Source organism: Silurus aristotelis (assembly GCF_946808225.1).
Source record: "Silurus aristotelis genome assembly, chromosome: 28".
Taxonomy (NCBI): domain Eukaryota; kingdom Metazoa; phylum Chordata; class Actinopteri; order Siluriformes; family Siluridae; genus Silurus; species Silurus aristotelis.
The window spans coordinates 12,822,400-12,844,875 of NC_139601.1; the positions used below are offsets into that span (position 1 = coordinate 12,822,400).

Below are 22,476 nucleotides of genomic sequence, written 5' to 3' on the forward strand. Positions count from 1 at the left end.
AGCATCTCTCGGGGAACTCCTTCAAGACAGTTGGAAGACCATTTCAGGTGACTACCTCTTGAAGCTCATCAAGAGAATGCCAAGAGTGTGCAAAGCAGTAATCAAAGCAAAAGGTGGCTTCTTTGAAGAACCTAGAATATGACATTTTTCAGTTGTTTCACACTTTTTTGTTATGTATATAATTCCATATATAATTCCACATGTGTTAATTCATAGTTTTGATGCCTTCAGTGTGAATCTACAATTTTCATAGTCATGAAAATAAAGAAAACTCTTTGAATGAGAAGGTGTGTCCAAACTTTTGGTCTGTACTGTATATATATATATATATATATATATATATATATATATATATATATATATATATATATATATATATATATATATATATATATTTATTTATTTTTATTTTATTTTTTCTCCACAAACAGACAGAAAGAATTCGAATTTTCAATAAATTATTCAATATCCTGAATTTTTTATTAATTTACATTTATAGAATTTACAATTTATTCATTATGCATTTTAATATGAATCGACCATGTTCAGTGCATTGCGCAAGATCAGACACTTCTCGTGCGTAAACTCTTCCACTGAAGCGCGTGCTCAGGGGACACTCTGATGGATCTGATCTGTCAGAACGCAGTTGCTGTCGAGTGTCGCACGCGCGCATGTGTTTTCAGAGCGAGCCCCTTTCGCAAAGTATAGAGGTCGTACACAGACTGTGTGTTTAATCTTCGCTCGGGTGGAAGTGGATGATGACGATGATGAATTGTTGGAGGACTTTCGGGCGGATTAACGTCGGAACGGTGAAATCTTTTGCGCAAAACCGTGTTGCGAGTTTGTGCTGCGGCAGCGCGCGCCGAGTTTGGCGACAGAGGCGCTGTTTCACTAACGACTCTCAGCTTTATCTCAGCAGAGCAACTACTGAAAACACTGATCACACCTTACCAGAGGGGTAGGTTCAATACCAGTTTGCACAAAAAAATGTATATCAAATTCCTACCTGTTACAAAGTTCTATTAGTATTTACAGTTTTATATCAACCTCTATTAACCTTGATAGAAATATGTCTGAAGGTCTGTTATATTAACAATATAGAAAAAAACCCTCACAGGGTCATTTTCTGACATTTGCATCTGTATATAGTTCCAAAAATTCGACTTTAAGTTCACGCCACTGAAACACTTTTCACTTTTGTATATTTTTCAACCAGACCTAAAGATATACAATTTCAAATCAACCTCCAAAGTGAAAATATTCCATTTCAACCCCACTGTAAATCACCCGAATAATAAATATAGTTACATCAAACCTGTTGATACTACTGACACATATCTATATTATATCCATAGATATTATATGGGTTATGATTTGATTATTAGCATCATTCCCATCATCTAAGGTAAAAGTCCCTCAGAGCACAACATGAGCTTCATCATTGTCTCTCATCATAACCAAATTCTGTTTACACCGATGTCTATAAAAATGTTTGATTTAGTCTTGTCTTCCCGTTCTAGTAACTCATTTATATTAGGTCTTTGAATCAATTCAACAACGTTTTCCGCTGTCATGTGTACAAACTGAGTATGTGCACTTTTGTGTTTTAATGATGATGAGGACGATAATGGTTTACTTATCATGGACAGCCAGAATCTAATTATTAATCTAACTGAGTGAAATATTCTATGGCCCAATATATGTAGATATTCCAAAAAATGTAATCAGATTAATTTTAGAAATTTTACTACCTATTTTTATTGACTGGATTTGTCAAACTGACACCATACTCATGATTTATGTTATAAAATTACACTCAGCGCTACATTAGACCTGTAGATCATTTCCAAAACTACAGGTGCAAATTTCAGATACCAAAACACCAGACATCACTTGCCAATGAATGTTTTTTTTATTTTTTTTTTATGTTTACTCAGAGGTAGGGCAGGTAAAAGTCTCTTCTCAGGACTGGAGGATTTGCTGTTCCAAACCATAACTAATGGGCAGGAAAGGATTCCCATTTCTCATTTCATCAGTGTGAGTCAATAATTAACTACACTCTGTCAGCTATAAAAGACAAAGTTTGCATTTCAGAAGATGGTGAGATGCCATCACTGATCTAAAAAGTAAATTCTCGGTATCATGACTGCAAAATTTGCAGGGTGAAGTGACTTTTAAACAATAAATCCAGTGCATTAACTTGCTTAGTATTTCATTATGCACTTATCTAATATCTTATTGGATGCTCTTTAAATACCTATACTTGAACTGCAAATATTATCACAACCGCTTATCATTTAGGTGTAAATCTTTTATGAAATATAACAGTCACTGCTGGTCCTATGCTAGGTCAATTTTCTGTGGTTGATGAAGTAGATTGTCACATACATAAGTATATTGCATGGTGGGCTGTTAGGAATTACTTAAGTTTTAAAATATTTTTTAATACATAAACATATAAAATCATTGATACCATGAATATGTATTGAATTAATCCTAATAGTCAAGTTTCTTCATTTCATTGCATTTCTCTCTATTGCGCTGCTTGCAGTAGTTTATGTTTATGTTTAGAGTTTCGAATCAGATTAATGATCAGTGCATTTGAACGAGTGCAAAGAGAAGCGGAGCTCCACACCGTAAAGGTGAAGAAAAATAGGAAAGTATTAAAAAGATAGATTGTGCTGTATTTTTGGGAAACCACAAACGATCTGTTAAACTGCGATTATGTATTACTTTGCTGGTTTCTATGGTGGTGGCAGCATAATGATGATATTAAGAGGAGGGTTGATTCAGGTAGGACACCACTGAATGCTTAGGTGTGAAATGCCACTGGTGTACTGCTAGTTTTAAAACACTATATCTTACTGTAATTATTAAATCAATATTTAATCACAGTAGAATGCAGTCGATAAATTGGGCTAAGTGTTGTGGCAGTGTAGTTGTGCAAACCCTGTTTTTCCTCTGATTCAGGCTGTTAAAAGCACAGGTCTGCTGACCTCTGACCCTCGTCTGAGGGACTGTATGGACAAACTGCGGCAAGCTGTTCAAGAATCCAAGGGTGATGTCATGATGGACCACAAACTCTTTCAAAGGTGTGTGTTACTGCTAACAATATTTGTGAACATTCGAGAAAAAATGTAGAACCACACCACAAGCACTATATAAAGCTTTATTATTATATTGTAAATCCATTATTCCACCTTATATACATAAATGCAGACCAATCCAAATTACAAGTAGGTAGATCATATGATGTATGATGCACAAGGGTGACCAAATGGCTTTAAAATTAACTATTGGATTTTGCTTCATTATTGTTTTCTTTGGGACATTATCTGCAAAACAGTTTGAGAGGCTGCGGCATAAAATCTTCAAAACAAACTATGATTCAACGTTTAAGAAATGAATTAAACGTCACCATTTCGGCCATTACATGCTATTCTGAATAACTGCAGTTAAATCTTTACTTTTGGATTATTGAACAAGTGAATCAGTAATTTTTGTATTTCAAAATAATTTTTTTTTATGTTGTGTTAGTAAAGTAATGATGTAGGTATCTCAACGGTTTTCAGTAGATTAGAGCTCTATCGCAGGCCACCCAAGATCTTCCACTCCATCCCATGGAAACCATATCTTCATGAAGCTGACTTGTGCACAGGTGCTTTGTCATGCTGGAACAGGTGTTGGTCTCCTAATTCATTTGGAGAGAAAATGTAATTTTACTGCATCTAAAGACCCTCGATGTACAATGTATCCGGGAAATATTCACAGCGATTTACTTTTTCCACATTTTGTTATGTTACATGTCATTATTTCCATTCAATTATTAATACCCCATCATGTCAATGTGAAAGAAGTTTGTTTGAAATCTTTGCAAATTTATAACAAATACAAAACATCAAGAAAATAAATAAAAAAAATCATTTACAGCCTTTGCCATGACACTCAAATTGAGCTCAGGTGCATCCTGTTTCCCCCTGATCATCCTTGAGATGTTTCTACAACTTGATTGGAGTTCACCTGTGGTAAATTCAGTTGATTGGACATGATTTGGAAAGGACCACACCTGTCTACAGAAGGTCCCGCAGTTAACAGTGCATATCAGAGCCACCTGGCCTGAGCGATCGGGGGGAAGGGTCTTAGTCAAGGAGGTGACCAAGAACCCGATAGTCACTCTAAAAGAGCTCCAGTGTTTCTCTGTGGAGAGAAGAGAACCGTCCAGAAGAACAACCATCTCTGCAGCACTCCACCAATGAGGCTTGTATTTTGGAGTGGCCAGACAGGAGCCACTCCTCAGTAAAAGGCACATGACAGCCCTCCTGGAGTTTACCATAAAGGCACCTGAAGAACTCTAAGACTACAAGAAACAAAGATTAATCTCTTTGGCCTGAATGCCAAGAGTCTGGAGGAAAGCAGGCACCGCTCATCACCTGGCTAATACCATCCCTACAGTAAAGCATGGTGGTGGCAGCATTATGCTGTGGGGATGTTTTTCAGTGGCAGGAACAGGGAGACTAATCAGAATTGTGGGAAAGATAAATGCAGCAATGTACAGAGACATCCGTGATAAAAATCTGCTCCAGATCGATCTGGACCTCAGATTGTTGCGACGATTCACCTTATAAAAGGAGTGGCTAGACTTGAACCCGATTAAACATCTCTGGAGAGATCTAAAAATGGCATAGACAATCCCCATCCAACCTGATGTCTGAGTTCTGGACTGCTGTCTATCCAAGTCTATCCAAGAAACTTTTCCATCTAATCTAACAATTGAATGTATTTTCTTATAATTTGATCTATGATAGTTGCCTTAAATATACAGTAAGAATGATGAGATAACTCAATTTATATCACAGTCATTTGCCTTTCTGTTAGATGTGTAGGTGGGAACATCGTTCTGCTCTCCCAAGCTTTCAGAAAGAAATTTATCATTCCAGAGTTTGAAGAATTTGTTGGTGTCATCAATCAGATCTATAACAGAGCAAAACAGCAGCATGAAGGTCAAGTAAGTATTTATATTCTTTATTAATTCCTGCATTTCTGTAGGATTTATTGGAATTGAAATTGAATTTTTTTGTGTGTCAGGTAGCAGACTACATTCCACACCTTGCCAAGTTCAGTCCCAGCCTTTGGGGCATTTCACTGTGTACAGTAGATGGTCAGAGGTAAATAAATAAATAATATATAATATAATTATATAATAATCATAATAATAATAATAAAAATGATATACCTGTAATATATATACCTGAGAAATGTTGTTATTAATTGTTAAATTCTTAATATCGTTTTAAAAGGCACTCAAAAGGAGACACCAAGATGCCATTTTGCCTTCAGTCATGTGTTAAGCCGCTGGAATATGCCATTGCTTTAAACGAGCATGGAACTGAACATGTGCACCATTTTGTAGGGAAAGAGCCCAGTGGGCTAAAGTTCAACATGCTCTCCCTTGATGACGAAGGTGGGCATGAGATCAAAGCTACTTCTGTTTTAATAGTGAAAAAAATTTCCACAATAATTGCTATTATTACTAGTAATATAAGCCAGTGGTGAACTATTTCAGTGAGTCTGTAGATGGACTTTTAAAATGTCTTGCACTAGCACTGTTCTGCTAATAGGCTTCATTGCATACTAAAGAAGTATAATTCGTCTTTAGAAGTAGCTGGCAAGAATTTATTCAGGAATTTTTTTTAAGAAAGCTATTGCTGATTTGGAGCAAATTGTTTGTGAGTATTTGTGGAGTTACTGAACACTCTGAAGCTGTCCCTCATAGTGGCCTTGAGAGTAGCAGTGTTTGCTCCTGTTACACATCAACAAGCATTTCGAAAGAACATACGTACACAATTACATACCCATTTGAACAAATTGAAAACAGCTTTTTATAATGTTTATTAATTCTCCATTGCTTATTTAATTGCTATCTTTTACCCTAAACCCTCTCTCATATACAAAAGAAAATCACTTCATGGGTACAGTTTGAGGTTAAGGGTCAGATAAGGGTTTACGAGGCATTTTTTTACAGAAAAGGTTTTATATACAATTTTCTATTTTCTATTGGAATTAGTGGTATTAATATAACATGTTAGTATTAACATGTTTTTGATTTTCAGATAAACCTCACAATCCAATGGTGAATGCAGGAGCAATTGTCATTAGCTCTCTTATTAAGGTAAACACATATCATCATGCTTTGACTGTAGCCAGTTTACGTCAAACTGTTCAGTCACTGGTCCCACAGTCGAAATTGACACTGCATTGACTGGTAACCCAAACCTTCTTGTGTGAAGTATAAGGGCACCCTCACATTTCAGCAATTATTTTAGTAGATCTTCTCAAGGGACAATAATATAGAAATGAAACTCTGATATATATTTTAGAGTAGTCAATATGCAGCTTGTATAGCAGTACAGATTTACTGTCCTAGAAAAAAATTTATCAATACACATCCATTATTGTCAAAATAACTGGCAACAAAAGTGAGTACACCCTAAGTAAACATTAAACTGTGTCCAAAGTGTCAATATTTTGTTGTTGTCTAGAACTGCTCTAATCCTCCTGGGCATGGAATTCACCAGAGCTGCACAAGTTGTTGCTGAGATCCTCTTTCACTCCTCCATAATAACATCACGGAGCTGCTGGATGTTAGACACATGGCGCTTCTCCACCTTCCGCTTGAGGATGCTCCACAGGTGCTCAATAGGGTTCAGGTCTGGAGACATACTTGGCCACTCCATCACCTTCAGCTTGCTCAGCAAAGGCAATTGTCATCCTGGCGCTGTGTTTGGGATTGTTTTCATGTGGGAATACTGCCGTTTAGCACAGTTTTCAAAGGGTCTACCCTAAAATATATCCAAGTTTCATTTCTATGGTATTGTCCCTTGAGAACATATACTAAAATGGCTGCTTAAATCTGAGGGGTGTACTTTTGTGTGTGTGTGTGTGTGTGTGTGTGTGTGTGTGTGTGTATATATATATATATATATATATATATATATATATATATATATATATATATATATATATATATATATATATACAGTACAGACCAAAAGTTTATATATATTATATATACAGTACAGACCAAAAGTTTGGACACACCTGCTCATTCAAAGAGTTTTTTTTATTTACATGACTATGAAAATTGTAAAGTCACACTGAAGGCATCAAAACTATGAATTAACACATGTGGAATTATATACATAACAAAAAGTGAACTGAAAATATGTCATATTGTAGGTTCTTCAAAGTAGGCATCAAGAGAATGCCAAGAGTGTGCAAAGCAGTAATCTAAGCAAAAGGTGGCTACTTTGAAGAACCTACAATATGACATATTTTCAGTTGTTTCACACTTTTTTGTTATGTATATAATTCCACATGTGTTAATTCATAGTTTTGATGCCTTCAGTGTGAATCTACAATTTTCATAGTCATGAAAATAAAGAAAACTCTTTGAATGAGAAGGTGTGTCCAAACTTTTGGTCTGTACTGTATATATATATATATATATATATATATATATATATATATATATATATATATATATATATATATATATATATATATATATATACATTTTTTTGTGGTTTTTATTTTTTATTTATTTATTTTTTTTCAGTCTGGGGCCAACAAAGCTGAGAAATTTGACTATGTAAGTAAGTCAACAATAAATTGTGACTAAAATAGAGCTTTGAAATTTTTCTATTTAATAATAACAATAAATAGATACTTCTGTTTAAAAACATATGATTTGTTTATTAAAAGTTTTGTGTTGTGATCAAATTCTCAAAAACACAAAAGTAGTAGTACATTTTATGTATCATTTGCATAATTACATATCAGTATGTTTATCATATCAACTGAGTTCATGCAATTTACTATGATAGTATTTTAGGTAACAGAATATAGAAAAATGGAACTGAATTCGGTTTCTTTCCCCTTTTTGCCTTTTGTCCATTAAAAAAAATGTCAACAATGTTTTCTGACAAATAATTTTTTTCTCCAGGTGATGGACTTTGTAAAGAAAATGACAGGCAAAGAATATGTAGGCTTCAGTAATGCCACGTGAGTTCACAATATTTTTATTGTTGTCTTTAACTGGCTTTTGTTCTTGAAATTGATTTTTTATAAAGCAATTTCTGTTTATAGGTTTCAGTCCGAAAAGGAGACAGGAGACCGAAATTTTGCAATAGGCTACTACCTGAAAGAAAAAAAGGTTTGTTTTGTGATTGCATTTCAAAACTTTAGTTTAAACTACTTGGCAAAACAATTATTGGTTACCTGTTTGTGTTTGTATACAGTGTTTTCCGCCTGGGGCAGATATGATCGATGCTCTAGACTTCTACTTCCAGGTGAGCATAGCAGAAAATTTTATTTATTTGTAATTGTGAAATCATCCAAGGCGATTGGAAAAGTAGATTAAAATATTACATTTAAGATGCCGTTTAAAACACTCAAGCACATCGTACAGTTGAGTGATAATCTTAAAATCAAGACAAACAACAAACAACTGTTTAACTGTTAAAATTGATCAGAAAGCTAATCTGAAACAAGGAGTATTAAGCCATGAGGTATTTAAGTGGTCAGACAGTCAATTCTATGTATAGATTGTGGAAGAGAATTCCAAGGGTGAGGAGCAGCCCAGCTAAATCCCCTAAACCTCATAGTGACTTAAGGAACAGAATGATGAGAAAGATCTGGGAGTGCGCTTTGGGATGTAAGTATGAAGCAAGTCAGAGAGATATGAGGGTGCAAGAATATAAAGAGCTTTAAAGGTGAGAAGCAGAATCTTGTACTCTGTTTGATATTTGTAGATAGTGTAGATAATAAAGGAACAGAGGAGATATGCTCGATGGAGGAGGTTCTAGTAATTCTACAGGCCAATTGAAGTTTATGAAGGAATTTATGAGGTAACCCAAACAGAAGAGTTACAATAAGAATAGCTGTGAAACAGACAAAGACAGCTGATGTTCTGTAGATGGAACTACGCAGAACGAGTAATATTGTTTACATGCTTTCCCAAGGACAATGTACTATAGAGGACGACACCCAGACTCTTAATCTGAGGAGATAAAAATTGTCAGAAGTGGTTATTAAAATGTTGTGTTGCTTAACAAACACATTAATAATGAAAAATTTGAAAACAGTGTTCGTTTCCCACACAGCTCTGCTCTATTGAGGTGACATGTGAGTCAGGCAGTGTGATGGCGGCCACTTTAGCAAACGGAGGAATCTGTCCTATCACAGGCGAACGAGTACTGAGTTCTGCGGCTGTGAGGAACACGCTCAGCCTCATGCACTCGTGCGGCATGTATGACTACTCCGGCCACTTCGCATTTCATGTAAGTCCTGGATTTGGATCAATATTTTATGATAATTTCCTCTTTTATATAATTCTATTGATTACAGTAAATTGAAATTACAGAATACATTGTATCTAAGAAAGGTGGGGTGCTTTCTAAACAAAGATTTGGATGGCTTTTACATATTCTGTGCAATAACATTAATGTGTGAGTGTTGTGATTTTGTGTGTTAGGTTGGATTGCCTGCTAAGTCAGGGGTGTCAGGGGCTGTGCTGTTAGTGGTCCCTAATGTAATGGGCATCATGTGCTGGTCACCACCTTTGGACAAACTGGGGAACAGCGTGAGAGGCATTCACTTCTGTGAGGTCAGCTTACTCTTCTAAATATAGACTGCAATCCATTCTGAAGTAATCATAATCATAAGGTTATACCCTACTTCCTCTGCATGTTGCAATCTTATTTATTTAGCACAGCACTACATGACGCTACTTGCTTTATAAAGTTTAAGTACAATTTAATATTACTGAATACACTCGCAGGAAAAAGTGGCATTTATTATTTACAGTACAAACAATTGGCACAGACCTAACAAAATGCTGCAAAATGATTAAATAAGGAAATCTTAAACGGGTTGTTCTCATGTCCTAATTAGATTCTGGATGCATACTTTATCAAAGGCAGGCAGACTCAGAGTGTAACTCTGTTAAACCTACAGAAAAAAAGATGTGTACAGTGCAAATATTAAGTCTTAAACATAAATATGTGGCGTTCTACATTGCGCCAGAAGAAATCTTCATTCCCACTATTTCTTATTTTATAATACCATTTATTTAACTTTTTATAATACACATTCCCGAGATTTTTGAGTATTTAAATAAGATCATTAAAAATAAAAATGCAGACAGTCGTTGTAGTTGTAGTAGGAGTAACGTAGTATGATTATCAAGGGGTCCTCTGGTGGTCTAGTGGTTAGGATGCGGCGCTCTCACCGCTGCGGCCCGGGTTCGATCCCCGTCAGGGAACCAACCCCAGCCGCTCTCAGTGCCGGTCCCAAGCCCGGATAAATGGGGAGGGTTGCGTTAGAAAGGGCATCCAGCGTAAAAACGTGCCAAATCAAACGTGCGGAGGATCCGCTCTGGCGCCCCCTAATGGGAGAAGCCGAAAGAAAGTAGTATGATTATCAATGTTTTTAGTTTTCAGTGCAAAAAAAAAATCACAGCGCCAAAGTGTCCTTCACCCCGACAAAATAAGCGACATTTTCAGGATATTTCGAAGTGAACACTTTTTATCACTTCAGTATGTTGCTTCACTTTACGACAGTTGCTTTGCCATGGGTGGTGTTACTTTGGAGTGCCCTGTGTAGGGTAGATCGCTTCAGAATGCACTGCAGTGATAAGTATATTGGTATCAATGTGTTCTTCATTCATTAAACCAAATGTGTAATTATTCATACAGTATAATCACTATGTAATATATGTCCAATCTCCTTAAAAAACATTTTTTAATCATCTACCTAATTGGTCTGCACAGAGGGCAAATGTACACACATCATTCACTCAAGTAGAAGTACAGATGTTTTAAAAGTCTCGTAAAAGTTGAAGTACTGACTACACTTTTTCACTCAAGTTAAAGAGGTTTGGGCTCTGACATGTACTTAGATAAAAAAGTAGCCATTACTACTACCTGTTTTAGTGTCACGCTGGTAACTGGACCTCACATCATATTAATACATTCATATTTAAAATGTTGTTACCTAATGAATGTTTTCTTGGCTGAACAACCACCATATAAAACACAAGCAGAGCAAAGATGATGATGATCAGATGATCAGGAATGTCTTTGTTCTCAGTCATGTTTACATCGCTGACTCCCTCCGTCTCATCCACGTTAGCCTCATACATCTTGTTGTCTTCTGCCTGCTCATTGTTAGTTACATTGAAAAAGCAACGCAATGGCAAAAAACAGGTTCGATGTGCTGAAAACAGCGGGCAATGAGAAAAAAAATATTGCTCATGTCATTAAATAGATTAAAACTAAAGTAACGAGCCCAGTGTGAAAATGTAAGAGGTAAAAAGTACAGATATTTGTGTAAAAAATTTAATGACTGAAAGTAAAAAGTTGTTCAAAAGATTTATTGTGACGTAAAGTAGTGATACCAAAAATATCCAGTTAAGTACAGTACCGAAGTATTTCTACTTCATCACTTCCCCTCTCTGTTGACCTGCTATTATGCTGATCAGGAGTAAAAATTCATGCTACAAATCAATGAATATATAACTGCCAAATCAGATTTTCTCCCCAGCTATTATATCATGTATCTGTAAGCATGTTCCCTTTCTGAGATATGGATCCAGGCTTCATGACAATGAGATTTGATATGCTGCATAAATATTTTCCTTTCAGGAACTGGTGTCCCTCTTCAACTTCCATAATTACGACAATCTAAGACACTTTGTTAAGAAACAGGATCCTCGGCGACAGTCTGGTGATGAAAGAGTGAGACCAAATATTGAAAACTATTATTGTTACAAATGTTTATGTAGGATTTGTCCAGCAGATGGTGCTCTTGCTCTGGTATAAAAATTCTTAAACGTCTCGACAATGTCTGATGTCTGATTAATGAAGTCCACGCCTTTAGATTTTACAGAAAGAATTTACAATTTATTTTATTACATTTAATACTTAAAATATAAAATATATTATACATGATATTTTATAGATAGAAAAACAGATTCTGATAGCAAGCTATTGTGCCAATAGTAAATAGTGGGCACAGGGAGGCATAATCACTTTTATTTCTATAATATACTTGCATTATTAATATTTTTTGGAAATCAGGTCCACGTAGGGGCACCATAAGAGTGCAGAAATCCCTGAATGGTTCAAAGGGTCCAGAGCTTGATACAGACTATGAAACACATGTCTTAGGACTGTTTGATTGGGTTGGGATCAGGGGGGTTCGGTGCAGGCTTTTTCTCAGAGGGACACGATTTTTAACTTCATCCTTACATCCAAGCACATAACATTTTGTGTCGAAGAAAATTGTTTGGGGGATATTTTGACCTCAGCAGAACAGGAGGATTAACCTTTTCAGACCTGCTTTGAAATTGTACAAGTTGCAGACAGACACTATATTGTCATGACAACAAACAGATTAAGTTCCTACTGTCATTCAGAAGATGCCCACTGACTTTGATACTGTGGTGCTCTAACCAGAGCTTATAAAATGCACCTGTGCATCTGCTGTTTACTCACTTCTGAATATGATGTGAATATGAAGCCTAGCAGTAACAATTTAGGCCGTATCACGTATTTCCCTGTAGTTTGCTAACAAATAAATGCTTGAAAAAAAACTTGACCTTGCTAGTCTAAAAGTTCTTGTTTTAAAAATATTTTTCTTTGACTTTGAGGTGCTAAAGACAACAATGAATTGAATAAGGATGAATGAGTTGTTAGTTAAATCAATATACACAGTGAGGAAAATAAGTATTTGAACACCCTGCTATTTTGCAAGTTCTTCCACTTAGAAATCATGGGGGGGTCTGAAATTGTCATCGTAGGTGCATGTCCACTGTGAGAGACATAATCTAAAAAAAAAAATCCAGAAATCACAGTGCAGTTGCCCTGTCCCATGTGCAGAAAAACACCCTCAAAGCATGATGCTACCACCCCCATGCTTCACAGCAGGGATGGTGTTCTTGGGATGGCACTCATCATTCTTCTTCCTCCAAACACGTTTAGTGGAATTATGACCCAAAAGTTCTATTTTGGTCTCATCTGACCACATGACTTTCTCCCATGACTCCTCTGGATCATCCAAATGGTCATTGGCAAACTTAAGACGTGCCTGGACATGTGCTGGTTTAAGCAGGGGAACCTTCCGTGCCATGCATGATTTCAAACCATGACGTCTTAGTGTATTACCAACAGTAACCTTGGAAACGGTGGTCCCAGCTCTTTTCAGGTCATTGACCAGCTCCTCCCGTGTAGTTCTGGGCTGATTTCTCACCTTCCTTAGGATCATTGAGACCCCACGAGGTGAGATCCTGCATGGAGCCCCAGTCCGAGGGAGATTGACAGTCATGTTTAGCTTCTTCCATTTTCTAATGATTGCTCCAACAGTGGACCTTTTTTCACCAAGCTGCTTGGCAATTTCCCCGTAGCCCTTTCCAGCCTTGTGGAGGTGTACAATTTTGTCTCTAGTGTCTTTGGACAGCTCTTTGGTCTTGGCCATGTTAGTAGTTGGATTCTTACTGATTGTATGGGGTGGACAGGTGTCTTTATGCAGCTAACGACCTCAAACAGGTGCATCTAATTTAGGATAATAAATGTAGTGGAGGTGGACATTTTAAAGGCAGACTAACAGGTCTTTGAGGGTCAGAATTCTAGCTGATAGACAGGTGTTCAAATACTTATTTGCAGCTGTATCATACAAATAAATAGTTTAAAAATCATATATTGTGATTTCTGGATTTTTCTTTTAGATTATGTCTCTCACAGTGGACATGCACCTACGATGACAATTTCAGACCCCTCCATGATTTCTAAGTGGGAGAACTTGCAAAATAGCAGGGTGTTCAAATACTTATTTTCCTCACTGTATATATTTGTTTGTAACAGGATCTTAAAGGAGCTACAGCCTCCTGCCGCCTGCGAAATGACTGGCAGTTTTAAAGAAACCATTGGCCAGCCATTACCTTTAGAAATTACATAATCTGTATGCTCAGAATCACATTTTTTCTAATATTTACTACTTGGTGATATGACAGAACAAGAAAGTATCTTAAAATGATATCCAGCACATTGAAATATAATACAGAATGGCACCTCCAATTACAGCATCTTATATTTACAGTATTTGGCAGACCCCCTTATTTAGAGTGACTTATCCTATTAAAGAGTGATTTATCTTATTTATACAACTGAGCAGCTATGGGGTTAAGGGCCTTGCTCAAGGGCCCAAGATTGGCAGCTTGGTGTGGCTGGGATATAAACTCATGATATTTGGATCCAAAGAACAATGCCTTAAATACTAAGCTACTGTCTTTGGTAAAGTGCATGGGATTTAGTGTAGCTACACAGACTTCTTTAACTTAGTATGGTTTTTTCAGGCAAAACCATATTTGATTTAGGTCTTTTTTTTATCCCTCTGTTGGGCACCACTGCAATTAACATAGTTGTAACCGATATTTTATTTGTAAAAATAAATAGGTGATTCACAGAAATATTCAGCTACTTTTTCTCAAGAAAATAATCTAACTTTGATTCTCTCATCTCTGTATTTAATGGACTGTCTTTAGAACAAGTCTGTGGTGAACCTGATGTTTGCAGCTCATAGTGGAGATGTTTCAGCCCTCAGGAGGTAATTTACAGCTTAGCAGTCCCTGCTTGTTTAATTGAACTGGACTGGATTCCTTGTGGCTATTTCATAGTTTAGCATAAAAATAAAATCCCTTTCTTTGTTCAGGTTTGCACTGTCTTCTATGGATTTGGACCAAAAGGACTATGACAGTCGCACAGCACTTCATGTTGCTTCTGCAGAAGGTAGATTAAGAAATGTTAGAAATAATAGCTGTCAAAGAATATACACCAACCAGGCATAATATTATGGCATTATAACATTATGACCGGTGAAGTAAATAACACTGATTATTATTTTAGAATCACTGATTACTTATATATTATTACTTATAAACACTGATTATTTATATTATATTATCTTCATCATGGCACCTGTTAGTGGGTGGGATATTAAAGTGGTCAGTGTTTATTAAAAGTGGTCCAAGGAAGGAACACTGGTAAACAGAGGAGCTTCTGTAGCTCAAATTGTTGAAGACGTTCATTCTGTTAATGCTCGACAGGTCAGGAATGTTTTGGCAGTAAAATAGCACAAACACAATATTAGGCAGGTGGTCATAATGTTATGCCTGATCAGTGTATGTTTACATTTCTAAACATGTTGCTATATTGATTATAATTAGCATTTTTATGTTGTTTTTTTTTTTTCAGGTCATGTGGAGGCTGTGTGGTTTTTAACAAATACATGCAAAGTGAACCCCTTTGTGAAGGACAGGTCAGAGGGTTTTTTTAATCCACATAATTAATGCTTTGTATGGAAGATGTTTGTTTAAGGTCCCCTGATGGTCTAGTGGTTAGGATGTGGTGCTCTCACCGCTGCGGCCCAGGTTCGATCCCCGGTCAGAGAACCAACCCCAGACACTATTAGTGCCGGTCCCAAGCCCGGATATATGGGAAGGGGTTGCGTTAGGAAGGGCATCCAGCGTAAAAACGTACCATATCAAACATGCGGATGGTCCGCTCTGGCGACCCCTAACGGGAGAACCCGAAATAAAGTTATAAGTTATGTAAGATGTTCATTTGCAAATAAACTGTAACACATTCCAATCTTTGCGCTAGTCCGGCATGATGAAGTGTTTGGTCATGTTTTGACTAAAGTTTTATGCAGATTGGTTTAAAAGGAGAGGGATACATCAGTGTTTCTTGTGGATCGACAATTTTTGATAATTCACTAAATTATTGGTTGGCTAAAATTGGGTTTTTCTGTGTCCAGGTGGGGGAACATTCCTCTAGACGATGCACTGCAGTCCGGTCATGATGGCGTGGTAAAGATTCTGCAGGAGTATCAGCGGGCCTGTGAGGTTATGAGAGTAAAAGACACACTTGACTCTGCAGCGTGGCAGTGATCAAAAGTTTGGAATTCTCGTGTGTAGATGAAGCATTCAACTTGCCGTTTAAATGTAGAGAAATTGATCTCTACATTTAAATATAGAGATTTAGTGTAAAAGGTAAAGGAACTTGAACCTGTTCTTTCATTTATTGACACCATTGTATTGAATTCACAGAGACTGTGTTTAATCCTGCTGCTGCTTTGATCTCGGGTAATAGATTGTGTGTGAAACTCTGATTAGTTCTAAACAGCATGTATGCAAACATACCTTTTACCCAGATATATGCTGGATGTAGCTCTGTGACAATACACCTGTATATTCTTTTTTAATAATTATGCCAACTAACGTCAGATTACACAGTTTATACATGGCACATCCCATGAAATATAAGGTGTGCCATGATTATGTAAAATGATCAATTTTACAAAAACAAAAATGTAAATTGGAGAATATTTTTCTCAATTATTACAATATAATACTGTAGATATAAGAATGCACATCTATCTGTAAAGTACTAAGCATATATTCTGTGTAGATTAAATCTTAAATGAACAACGTAGGCTGTTAGATATGCTCACAGGCAGCAGCTCCATGAAGTCACGTAGATGTAGTCTTATTTTCTTTCCAGTTAGGCTTAATCAGTATCTTAAAAGCAAATGTCACGTTTTGGTTTTGGATAAAAATGGCTGTGCGTGTTGAATTCTTTATATCACCAAATATAGCTGGAGCATTTCTTTTTTGTTACAGTGTCATTCAGTGCCATTGTGCATGCGTTTGTTAAGCTGTATTGTTCATTGTTCATTCAAAAGTAAATAAATAGGTAATGAGCAGACTAGGACAATAGAAATTTCATGAAGACACATACAATGCTCTATTTGTACAAACATGTATGTGTATGCTTTAGGAACAAGTCGTACATTAAGGAATAAATTGATTGAGAATCATAATTCAATGCTTTTTCAAAGCTTTCCTTATAGTTACACAGTAAATAAAAGCTCTGACATATCAAGACGCCAGTCGACAGTCACCTGTACTTTTTGCATTATGTTCTGTGCTGTTTGGCTGATTGAGCTTGTTGAATTGCTGTCAGAGGCCAGTGTTTACTGAGTGGTTGTTCAGCCGAGCGAAACAGTGCGGGAGAAAGCACACGGAGTAAGCAGGCAAAGAAATAACACACTCAGAAGGGCATGCACAGAGTATCAAACTTCTCACCTTTTCCTTTTCTTTTTTGGAAAATGCTCAAGCATAGCATTTAAACTTTAAGTTGTTTGGGTAGATTCATGTTGACATACAATTTTAGAATAGGTTATAGTACAGACAGATGATGAGCTGAAGGAAACACTGATTATCTGTACATAGCAAGTCAAATTCTACCATGCACACGGATGTGTATAAGTGCTGAGTCGGCCTAATTACCCCGATTTGGGATAAACATTGCAAATAGAAGAGTTCTAAGAGACTCTTTTAATGAAATTAACTTAAACAGAATGATCTTAAACAGAAATGTACTTAATGAGGCTGGATCGCTGGAGTTTTAGTCACAAAGATAGCTGTGTTTCACTGGGAACAGGAAACACATGCCTACACGGATGGGGATAAAGGTCTATAAATCAAAAGGTTAGAAATTGGGGTTGAAACAATGCATTGATTGATGTGTAAGGAAAAACATGTTCTGGAATTGAATGAGGATGTCAATGCAGGACATGAAGCTGTTATTTGTCACACATCTGCATGTATCATTGGCCTAAGGTTGTGACAGGAAAGTTATGAGTTTGCATCACCGGACTCTCAAATAATTCTTTGTAAGTCAGTTTGGATAAAAGCAATTGTTAAATAAATGCCATATTAGCTTGAGGACAAAGTTTAAAGTAGTGACTGAACTGATTAGAAACATCAAATTGACAACATTTAAAAAAAACAAATATGTTTTTTAAGGTGTATGAGCTTTTTTTGAACATCCCATTCCAAATTGTATTTCCTGTTTGCTATTATAATATCCTTCATTCTCCAGGAAAGATGTTCTACTACATTTTGGAGTGTGCCTGTGGAGATTTCTGTTTATTCGTGTATTGTGAGGAGATCCAGGGTACAGTCAGCATTCTGATTCATCCCAGAGGTGTTCAATAGGGTTGAGGTCAGAGCTCTATAGAAGTCCACTCAAGATCTTCCACTGCAAACCATGTAGACCATATCTTCATGGAGCTGGCTTCATGCACAGGGCCTTGTCATGCTGGAACAGGTTTTCTAGTTCAAGTGTGTCGCATTTCACTTTCTGATATTGCTACTGCATTTATATGTTTTTATTTGTTTATTTTCCATTATAATGGAATGTATATTACTGTGCTGTATATATTTGTAATGGGAAAAGGGGGATGTTATTTAATCCAAATGATTTCAACAAATTGGTGTATTATGTATAGACGTACAGCATGTTTTTTATCCAACTGGTGATTTATCTGAATATGCATGAGGATATAAACTGATCATATATGAAGTACACACACTTTCAGGTGTGTTATATTTGTAATAGTTTTTTAATCATAATTAAATTGATTATAGGAAAACCCACAATGTTTGTATACTGTAATTGTTATGGTCTCTTTTGGGCTATAAAAATTATATGTCGTAAGAAAACTAGTGTAAAATAAATCGTGTGTAAAATTAAATGTTACTTTTATTAAAAATTCTCAACAGCATTTTTTTTTTTGTTTTGTTGTATATTTTTTTGTTTTAGATTAATGTACTTAGTGGATGAAAGACGATCTTACCTTATAGAACAGTGTGGAGGCAGTGCTTTATAACAACAGATACATTGCTAAATCTGAGCTCGGTCCGATTCTGCATAAAACAGAAATCAGCAAAGCATTACATAATATTCCCATGATTTTCTAAATACTGCATTTGTTTGATGTTGTGTGTGTTTTCGGAGCAGACTTTGGCAAATGATTGGTTTTTTCAGCTCACATTAAGCTGAAACAAATCTCGTATTTGTCACATAGTGCCATGTGCCAAGCATTTCCTAAGCTTGGGCATCCTAATGATGTGAGTGTGTACGTGTGTGCAGTCAAATCTAAAAACATTGGAAATGTATTAATGAGCTCATAAATATTCCTGTTGGTGAAATTATTGTTAGTGTTTTTCTATGTCCAGGGAAAGCATTTAAATAAAAGTGCTCATTTTGATACAGATGAAATGAGAAGCTTTTTGACACCAGATAAATGAGAGGCTTAAAGACAGCCGTCTTCCCTTTAGGTGCTTTAAAGGTTTTAAAGTAGGACATAAAAGTGTCTGTATGCTAAGTGGCGTTGGCTCTTACTGGCTTTGGGTTCTGGCTCAGCTGGTGATGGAGCAGGGGTTGTTGTTGGGCACGACCTGACCTGAGGCGAGCAGAGCCGCCAGCTGCACATACAAATTTAGGGTGTGTTTGCGTAAACAGACAGACACAGCAGAGCGATGAATAAGACCATAGTTATTTTTAGCCAAATAAGGAAGCTATTGCAGAAAACGTACCAAATTACTGGATTTTTTAATCAGGAAAAACATGTAATAGGTGGCTGACATTATGTCCTGGGTCCAAGCTCCATTTAATTCTTATATTATGTAGGACTATAGCCTGCCAAGAACAAAACAATAAATAATTAACATTAGCTTATTTTGCACCTGATGGAGCCACCAGGTAGGAGGAAAAGAGGAAGGCCAAGGAGGAGGTTCATGGATGTGGTGAGGGAAGACATGCAGGTAGTTGGTGTAAAAGAGGCAGATATAGAGGACAGGGTGGTATGGAGACGGATGATCCGCTGTGGCGACCCCTAATGGGAGCAGCCGAAAGAAGAAGAAGAAGAAGAAGTGCAACACAAAAAAAATCAACATTTGTTGAGAAGTTCCAGTCTAATAAATAATGCTTTATGTGTTATGCAGTACTGCATTAAGGTTTGATATAAAAAAATTATTAACAGACTGACAATTGGATATTAACATCATTAACATAATAATTGTCAAATTGCTCAATCCACCCACTTCATATCTATTAATAATAATAATAATAATAGTAATAATAATAATAATAATAATAATAATAATAATACAAGCTTTAATAATAATAGTGTGCAAAATATATCTAATGCTCCAAAATTCTCGCATTTGAATTTTTGAATTATTTCACTCCAACTTTAAATCCTTCCACTGTCAGCTTTTCTTTTATTACGATCCAAACTGAAATGTATACAGTTACGTTACATTACATTTCTATTATTCTTAACATGCCATCATACTTCTGAATGTGCAGTTTTGTATTTGTCAAAACGCTAGTTAAAGCTTTTTGACCAGGACAAAGTGTAATAAACTGTGATGTTATTAAGGTCATAGAAATGATGTCACAGACTTTGTAATAATGGCATATTTTACATTTACCAAAAATCCACCACTGGATAAAGTGTTGTGTATTGCCATGCACACACTGGTTAAAACCCCAAAGTAAGTGTACACTGTAAAAAGTTATAAGTTGAGTTTACTTAGAAAACCTGTGAAAACTGAAGTTTTATTTTAAGCTTAAACTCTCAAAAAGAAGTTACATAACAGGTCTGCTTGTTCACATTACTAGAAAAATGTTCAACTTTCTCAAGTTGTACTCAAAACTCAAAGGAATACAACGACAGTCAACAGATTGTTGGCAGTAGAACATTTATTTATTCTATAAAACAATTCGTAAATCATGGCATTAAAAACACAGAGAATTTGCACATAATAAACTCAGGAATTTTTTTTTTTATTTATTCCCTATTTTGACATTTATAAACGTTTATTATTTTGTGGTGAAATACATGCATTAACAACACTATAGACTATGAATGTTTTCTGAACAAGTTTTCTAGTTCTCTTAAACAAAAAACAAAAAAACTTCCTCTAAATTACATCTAAAACTACAGATTTACAATTTTAATAACTCAGTAATGGTCAATCATGAAAAATTACACTGAAAAACACTCTATTATGGCAAAATGATGTGTTACTGCGTCAAATGATTTTTCAGGGATTGTATTTTAGGTTTGAGAGACTTGTGTCCAAGTGACAAAAGAACCCTTTAAATGAAATCGAAGGTATTCTTTACCACTAGAGGATACTCTAAATTCATAGCATGAGCCCAAAAAGCAGGCACACACTGTAGCTTGGGGAAGATTTTCCAGGTCATCTACTACAACTGTACCTTCCAAAATGATTGCAGTGGATGTGGCCTCGAGATGTAGTGAGTGGACTATGGTTTCAGAGTCCTGAGGGATCACAGTCAATATGCCGAATGAAATGCTTGACACCTCTTCTTTGTCATCGCAATCCTAAAATGTGAGTAGCAAATGACAAAACTAAAGTCAAAATAAGTCACCTCACATTTTAAGAGCACATGTTCATGTTAAAAATGTGCGAATAAATTAAAGACAATTATGTCTAGATGTAAATGCCTTTTCAAACTGTACACAGCAGCAGATGCAGAAAAGATACATGTTAAGTAATCAAGGGTGGGGTTACGAAACAACCAAGAAGCTATAAAAAGCACATGGAGTGAAGCCAGCGCTAGCTTCTGTTTGATGTGTGTATATCCTAATGGTAAGCTGGATATAGTTTGGCCTGCCGATGAGCAGAAAGTTCGTCCGTCCAGCAAGCTTGACAAGTGCTCTTTGCAACCTGCGTCACAACCTTTACATCTGCCCCTCTTTCCAGACCTGCACACTGAAGTTTCCAGGTCCTGGGCTAAGCCGTTTTCGGCCTGACTTTTTAGTCCTAGAGTTTCCCTATAATCCAACATTGTTGGACTGAGAGAGTGTGGTTATGTGTCGGTGCACAGGGATGAAGAGACGCTGGCCAGCTATCTCTCCCTGGGTGTCCTATCGTCCCTTAAGGCCCCTGATGCTGCCCACCAGCCCCTTCGAAATCCATTGGCGCTGGTTAGCAAGGCTTACACCTCAGCAGGTCAAGCTGCAGCATTGGAGTGCTGCAGGGCTATCAGGTTGACCTCCTGTGAGAGCTGGATGTGGGGGACATCTCAGGTGGATCTGACCACCAAAAAGACCGCTGTGGCCGTTGGCTGGTCTATGGCTGCCCTTGTGTCTACTGAGAGGCACCTGTGGCTGTTGGGATAGGGCCAATCTGCTGGATGCACCGCTAGTGCCGATTCACCTATACTCAATGAATACAGTAGTCAATATGTTTCAAGAGGCCAAGAAACAATCGGCGGCGTTCCAGCGGTTCCTCCCACATCGCTCTCAAGGGGCTGCTCGGCGGGCACAGCCTCAAAATCAACCCAGTACCTCCCGGCACCGGGATTTTCAGAAACAGAGCGTCGCCACTCGTACTTCCCCACATATATGACTGAACTCTTCCAGAATCTTAACCCTCAAAAGGTCTTCTTTTCCTGTTTACAAATCTGGTCTTTGGGGTCTATATGACCCCAACAATTGATAGAGAAATTATACAAAAAATATACATTTTTAATTATA

General features: G+C 36.6%; 1 protein-coding gene across 2 annotated transcripts; it reads left to right on the forward strand.

Moving 5' to 3' along the window:
* The first annotated feature begins 610 nt into the window (after positions 1-610).
* On the forward strand, positions 611-18,684 carry gls2b (glutaminase 2b (liver, mitochondrial)). Of its 2 annotated transcripts, XM_083534474.1 has the most exons (18): positions 611-958; positions 1,938-2,037; positions 2,971-3,092; positions 4,876-5,005; positions 5,086-5,165; positions 5,298-5,461; positions 6,111-6,169; positions 7,616-7,648; positions 8,003-8,061; positions 8,146-8,212; positions 8,298-8,348; positions 9,162-9,338; positions 9,533-9,664; positions 11,703-11,795; positions 14,600-14,661; positions 14,767-14,843; positions 15,309-15,372; positions 15,871-18,684. In XM_083534474.1, the coding sequence occupies exons 1-18, from the start codon at positions 756-758 to the stop codon at positions 16,001-16,003; spliced, it is 1,806 nt and encodes a 601-aa protein (XP_083390600.1). In that variant the 5' UTR covers positions 611-755; the 3' UTR covers positions 16,004-18,684. The 2 variants fall into 2 exon arrangements, with proteins under 2 accessions (XP_083390600.1, XP_083390601.1); XM_083534475.1 differs by lacking the exon at positions 1,938-2,037 and having other exon boundaries at positions 822-958.
* The last annotated feature ends 3,792 nt before the right edge of the window (positions 18,685-22,476 follow it).